The following is a 7,393-nucleotide window of genomic DNA, read 5'->3' as shown; positions in this document are numbered from 1 at the left end:
GTGAAAAGAAAGAAAGATCTGTTAATTTATATGTATGTTTGTATATTTTTTTTAAATATACAGAGCTGAGAATTTGTAAACATATGCATTAAATTGGTTAAAATAATAAATGAGCAAGTTATGCTCTCTGTATGTAATAAAAATATGTAATATGGGACATATATGTAGGACAGGTCGCCTCGAAGGTGGTGCATCCTGGGTAACGCTAAATGACCTGCGGCCTTCACGGCCTAACAACTCCGTGGACGACTGTGGCTGTGGACTGGTTTTTTTGAGAGACTTTTGTATTGGAGTAGATAGAACCCTGGGCTGGTGGTGGCGGCATTCTGACACCTGAGTACGATGAGGTGACACTCATCAGAAATGGCTGGCGGTCTAATTTTGCAACCGCCCCCGTCCCGTTAAAACCCTGGCAGGCCTGAGAGTACGTGGTAGATGTATGTTGAGATGACTCCTTCTTTGCGCTGGTCGGCTCTGAACATATTGCCTCATGCCCCTCGCTGGGGCCACAGTACTTGGGGTGCTCGATCGCAGTGGGGAGGACGGCGCCATCTCCCATGATGAATGGAAGAGGGTAGCGGCAGCCATCCCGTCGGTCTTCCTGAAGGTGGTCAAGGAAAGTCATGGGCCACCCCCTAAATGTGTGAGTGCCGGTTGGCACCAAGGACTGCACAAGCTCACAAGCTGTGCTGACGAGAGATCGGCCATCTTGTATAAGAAGGCAGTCTCTCAGGTGTTGGAAGTATGGAAGGGAGCCAGACTGGAGGCCGTGGCCAAAGAGGATCTTCCTCTCCGTCTTAGGGCTTGCTTTTGGCTGCCGGCCGAACCTTCCTCTGCGAGTGAGATTGAGGAAATCCCCAAATATTGCAATCCCTCACTTCCAACGCAGGACTGTAAAGTGTTAAGGCTAGAGAAGACCGTATCGGCCAGCGCTGAACTAGCGCTTCTGAAGGAAAGTCTGAAGGATGAAATTTGAGGACAAAGAGCCATAGAGCCCTATGACGGAACAGAGCGTGTATGCTGGTAAGGAATGAACTAACAGTACTTCTTTTACCTAATTTCAGCAACGCTGACGTAGTGATAGCGAAGCTGGAGTGTGACGCCGGAGATTTCTTGCTTATCTTCGCGTACATGCCACACTTACTGCTGAGGAGGGCCTTAACCGAAGCGGTTAAGACTGGAACTGGCGTCATCATCGGTTCCGAAGCTAACTCGCGACACCAAATCTGGGGTAGTTCGGATACTAATAATAGAGGTGAGTCGTTTTTTGATTTCATTATTAGATCTTCGCATTTGTAACAGAGAAAACTCTCCTACCTGATCGCAGTTAGGGAGGAGGTTCTTGACCTCACAATAACCTCACAAGGGATTGCCCCGCTGATCTCGAACTGGAGGGTTCTCGACGATCACTCCTTTTAAGATCATAGGTTCATCGAGTTTAGTTTAGTCGGTGAAGGCCCGCCTAGGAAGTCATTCAGAAACCCTAGGAACACGGATTGGGAAGGTTACCGAAGGAGACTTCGGCAAACTCTCCCACGCACACCGAGGGTGGACCTGTTTGCCACCACCGATGCGGTGGAGGAGTGGGTTGAAGTTTTCAGCTCGGCGTGCAATGCTGCGCTGGAGGGGTCCTGTCCATTGAAATCACCGAAAGGCACAGCGAAACCTCTATGGTGGACTACGGAGCTCTCAGACATCAGGGGTTATGTAGACGTTTATTCAACAGAACCCGCAAAAGTGGGTCGTCGGGTGACTGGGCGTTATATAAAGCAGGACTTTCAGTATACAAGTCCGAGTTAAGAAAGGCTAAGAGGACCTCGTGGAGGAGCTTCTGCGGAAGAGTGGAAGGCTGTCCGGTTCTCCAGATTCAAGCGTATTCTCCCAAAAACTTCAGTGTCCCTGGGGTATCTCAAGGACGCTAATGGGAAGTGGGCCCTCAGCAGTGAAGAAACACTTCAGATACTTATCGACGCTCACTTCCCGAGCAACATGCCCTCTGTGAGGGGATCTCTGGGGGTGCCGCATGACGATTGTGCGGCCGTTGTAGGCATTCTGGATGAGCGACATCTGATGTGTTCGATTAACTCGTTCAAACCATTCAAGTCCCCGGGCCAAGACGGCATCACACCAGCGCAGTTGCAACAGGCTGTTAAGGTGTCATGCAGCTGGTTGGCACCTATCTATACGAACTGCATCAGATTAGGTTACATCCCGGGTGTTTAATGTAGTTGATGCAAAATTATTCGCTCACTACCCGTTTGTTAATAAAAGACTACAAATGCTATTTATGTTTAAATTCTTTTTAATTTAGCAGGTAACGAATATGAAACGTATAATATAAATATATGCACTAGATTAGCAATAGAAAGTCGAGGGGACGGTGTACGGTTTCAGAACCGTGTCATGGTGTTTTTTTGCAAAAGTGGTCCGGTGGTTACTGATGGATCAATGACTTCACGTAGCTCTGATGACTCGAATTAACGTAGCACTCAGGATCGGTGAACAATCGGAACGTACATATGTTGACGCGGCGCAGTGTAGGATATGTTGCTATGCCGATAGTGTGTGACGAAATGTGGTGGCGAAAGGTGTCGACGCGTCGCAGTGTGTGAACCAAAAGAGCTCCGCTTTCCTTTTTTCCCATCCTTTTTGCGGAGTGGGTTGAATAATGTAGATGTATGGTGAGTTGTGTTGAGTGGTGTCATTAGTTCTGGTGAATTGCGCTGTTGTATTAGGGTGCGCCAGTTTTCCCGTGTAGAGTGGGTAGATGCTTAACTCATTTAAACACCGGGGGCCTGGAGAGAAGTCAAGGTTGCGTTCATCCCGACGGCTGGCAGGGGCTCCCATGTCATGGCCAAGGATTTCAGGCCAATCAGCCTCTCCTCCTTCCTGCTAAAGACTATGGAGAGACTGATGGACGGGTATATAAGGAGGCGCATTCCAAGAGATTATCTGTCAGGAGCACAACTGCCTTGCATACTATCGTGTCATGGCTCGAGGAAGCCATTGTAGCCAAGGACTTCGCTGTTGGGACCTGCCTTGATATCGAGGGAGCTTTCAACAATATCCTGCCTGAAGCAGTAGTAACTGCTCTTGACGGTCTTGGGGTTGAATCGAACTTCAAACACTTCATTCTCAGTTTTCTGTGCGACAGAGTGATCGAAACGGATTGCAGCAGTGCGAGTTTTAGTTGTTCGAGCGGAGGAATAAATAAAAAATGCCAACGATGTTACTTCTGTGACATTATATTTTGTTCTGTATCTCTTTCAAATTATGTTCTGCTTATATAAGTATTAAAGTGATTTTGTGAAAGTGAAATTTTCTTTATCTATTTCTTTGTTTTTTATACCCTGAACAGGGTATATTAATTTTGTCACGAAGTTTGTAACACCCAGAAGAAAGCGTCGGAGACCCTATAAAGTATATATATAAATGATCAGTATGTTGAGCTGATTCGATTTAGTCATGTCCGTCTGTCTGTGTGTCCGTCTGTCTGTATATATACGAACTAGTCCCTCAGTTTTTAAGATATCGTTTTGAAATTTTGCAAGCACCATTTTCTCTTCAAGAAGCTACTTATTTGTCGGAACTGCCGATATCGGACCACTATAACATATAGCTGCCATATAAACTGAACGATCGGAATCAAGTTCTTGTATGGAAAACTTTCACATTTGACAATGTATCTTCACTAAAGTTGGCACAAGTTATTTTCTATGCCAACAATATAATCTCCGAAGAAATTGTTCAGATCGGTTAACTATAACATATAGCTGTCATACAAATTGAACGTCGGTAATCTAGTGCTGGTATGGAAAACTTTTGCATTTAATAAGATATATTCGCGAAATTTGGTATAGATTATTTTCTTAGACAATAATGTAAAAAATTGTTCAGATCGGTTAACTATAACATATAGCTGCCATACAAACAGAATGATCGGAATCAAATGCTTGCATGAGAAACTTCCTCATTTGACGATATATCTTCACGAAATTTGGTAAGAGTTATTTTTCATAAAAATAATGTAATATCGGAAGAAATTATTCAGATCGGCTTACTATAGCATATAGCTGCTATACAAACCGAGCGATCGAAACAAATGACCTGTATGGAAGACTTTCACATTTGACGTGGTATCTTGACAAAATTTGGTATAGATTATTTTCTAAGACAACAATGTAATCTCTGAAAAAATTGTTCAGATCGGTTAACTATAACATATAGCTTCCATAMAAACTGAACGGTCGGAGTAAAATGTTTGCATTGGAGACTTTTTCAGTTAACGAGATATATTCTGCAAATTTGAGGTGTTTATTCTCTAAGGCAACGCTACAATAGTTGAAGAAATTTTRCAGATCGGATAACAAAACCTGCCATACAAATTGAAAATCAAAATTAAGTTCTTATGTGAAAAGAAATATTTCTTGAAATTTAGCATTGATTATTGCCCAGGATTCGCTCTAATCTTCTAAAGAATTGTTAAGGTCGGACTGCCATACAAACCGACCCATCAAAACTAAGTTCATATATGGGCAACTTTGGCTAAATATCATCACAAAATTATTAACTACTTTTTTTTATTAAATAGCATGTGTAACGGCGCTAATTATTATTCTACATTATTTTTATATTGTAATCAGAATTAACCACAATACAAATAATATGTTCTAAATAAATCTAAATTATGTTAAGAATATGTAACATAAGAATAAGGAGCAAAAAAGTTTTTTTTGATTTGCCTTAAAATAATTAAATCCCTAACTTTTCCAGACACATATTTTATTATATATTAATAATAATTGAGCACTATTTTTTTATACATAATTATCCTGTTTTAAAACCCTAATTAAAGGTAAAGGTGGGTACAAAACAAAACCTTGGTAATAACATAGTTCGATGGCTAGGTAGAAAGTGTAACTGAGGTATAAAAAATCTCCACAATGCCTCTTTTGTAAGTAACGCCTTAATATTTTCTCTAAAATAGCTAGATGAAATTTCCCATGGAATAATGTCTACGTTATGGATACAGTATCCAGAGAAATACTTAACGATTAAAATAATTTTTTGTATGGAAGATTTTTTTTGCCACATAAGATAGGTAGCAAAAATATGTCATGCAAAAATCAAATCCCTAATTTTTCCAGATATGTTATTATTATCATTATCTTTATTTATTAATATTAATACAGATAATTATGAATAATTAACAATGTATGCATAATTATTCAACCGTAATTAACTAATAATATACAAAGTTGGAAGGTTAGGTAAAGTGTAAACAGGTAAAAAACTGGAAGGATTTTACATATACGGTTCTAAAAAATTGTATAAACAGAGGGCAAACACATCGGATTACTTCAGTTTACGCGTGCAGCTTAAACTTTGAAAAACCAAGCAACTTTCAAATTTATCAAAAAACAATTTTTTTTAAATAACCATTATTTTTTTGAAATATATTATTATTTATTTATTTATTATTTATTATCAATTCTTAACTGTTAATTTTTTTGTATATTTTTTATTGGTTCAAWTATTTTATATTAATTTATAAAAATGCCAAGAGTATCTAGGCAGTCGCAGAAGCAAAGACGTCACAATGCTTTGAGTCGAAGCCGACAACAATAAAGAAAAAATTTGGAAATAAATCGACTGAGGAACGCCGACTATATTGCCCAATTACGTAGTACAAATTTAGAGTTCCGTAATGAAGAGAGAATTCGGGACAGTTCTGCACGTTCCAGTAGACGACAAAACGTACTTCACAGAGCTTCGGAGCAGGAGCGCGACGCAATGAGACATTCAAACCGACGACTGGATTCAGAATACAGAGCTGAGGAGCAGRAACGCAACACCACGGAACATTTAATTAGGCGAACAAATCCCGAATATAGAACCGCAGAGCAGGAGCGCGATACAATAGGACATTCAATCAGGCGTTTGAATCCGGAGTATAGAGTTGAGGAACAAGGACACAACACTGCAGAACACTCCACCAGACGGACGAATCCCGAATATAGAACCGCGGAGCAGGAGCGCGTCACAATAGGACATTCAATCAGACGTTTGAATCCGGAGTATAGAGTTGAGGAGCAAGGACGCAACACTGCGGAACACTCCCCCAGACGGACGAATCCCGAATATAGAACCGCAGAGCAGGAGGGCGACACAATAGGACATTCAATCAGGCGTTTGAATCCAGAGTATAGAGTTGAGGAGCAGGGACGCAACACTGCGGAACACTCCACCAGACGGACGAATCCCGAATATAGAACCACAGAGCAGGAGCGCGACACAATAGGACATTAAATCAGGCGTTTGAATCTGGAGTATAGAGTTGAGGAGCAGGGACGCAACACTGCGGAATACTCCACCAAACGGACGAATCCCGAATATAGAACCGCAGAGCAGGAGCGTGACACAATAGGACATTCAATCAGGCGTTTGAATCCGGAGTATAGAGTTGAGGAGCGGGGACGCAACACTGCGGAACACTCCACCAGACGGACGAATCCCGAATATAGAACCGCAGAGCAGGAGCGCGACACAATAGGACATTCAATCAGGCGGTTGAACAACTTGCAAACGAACAGAAATCAATGTTGCAAAGAGTACAACTCTATAGGTCGGATCCCGCAAATCGTCGTGAACTTTCTCCCGATGTACTGCTAGAAGAACAAGCAAGTCAACGTCGAGCTGCCAATATCTTTGATATGTACGCATTGTTGATAAAAAAAAGGCTAGAAAAACGTCAGACCTCAGCAAAGTTCATGCACTCGGAAGATGCTAGAAAAGTTTTTTATTTGTCATCGAAGTTTCCATCTTCTGACCAAAAATATAAATTTTGCAGCACCTGCTATCGTATTGTCAAACAAGGGAAAATACCAAATATCTGCCTCTTAGAAGGATTGGAGTTTCCTGACATTCCGGAATGTCTTCAGGATTTAACGTGTCTGGAGGAAAGGCTAATATCACCGAGAATCCCATTTATGCGCATCATATCTTTAGGATATGAACGACAATGTGCTATTCGTGGAGCAGWAGTAAATATCCCGATTTCTGTTGTTTGATTTGACAACAGCCATATTATTCAAGTGCACCTGAAACGTCGCTTGGAATATGAGCAAAATTTTTTGACGGAGACAGTGCGACCAGCAAAAATATTGCAAGCACGACGCTACGATCGACGTTGCGTGCGTGTGACGTGCTTCTGTATATTTATAAGTTCTACAAGTTGGAGCGCATCAAAAATGCTATTGCTATTTGCCTGCGTAAAAAGTCTGGATCAAGAAATATTACTGCTGCAAATGTGAGGGATGAAAACTTTGTCAGCAACCTTATCCAGCATGATGACGGCTATCATATCCTCAAAAGACTTCGATCCTCACCTGCA

At 41.5% G+C, this 7,393-nt stretch overlaps 1 protein-coding gene across 1 annotated transcript; it reads left to right on the top strand.

Moving 5' to 3' along the window:
- Nucleotides 1–5,793: 5,793 nt before the first annotated feature.
- Nucleotides 5,794–6,309, top strand: LOC108966341 (DNA-directed RNA polymerase subunit beta''-like). Its single transcript, XM_018929191.1, has one exon. It carries the CDS (start codon nt 5,794–5,796, stop codon nt 6,307–6,309), a length of 516 nt encoding a protein of 171 aa, XP_018784736.1.
- Nucleotides 6,310–7,393: the final 1,084 nt, after the last annotated feature.

Source organism: Bactrocera latifrons, unplaced genomic scaffold (genome assembly GCF_001853355.1).
Source record: "Bactrocera latifrons isolate USDA-ARS-PBARC rearing strain unplaced genomic scaffold, ASM185335v1 scaffold_1593, whole genome shotgun sequence".
NCBI lineage: Eukaryota > Metazoa > Arthropoda > Insecta > Diptera > Tephritidae > Bactrocera > Bactrocera latifrons.
This window is presented reverse-complemented; position numbering and strand designations above follow the sequence as displayed.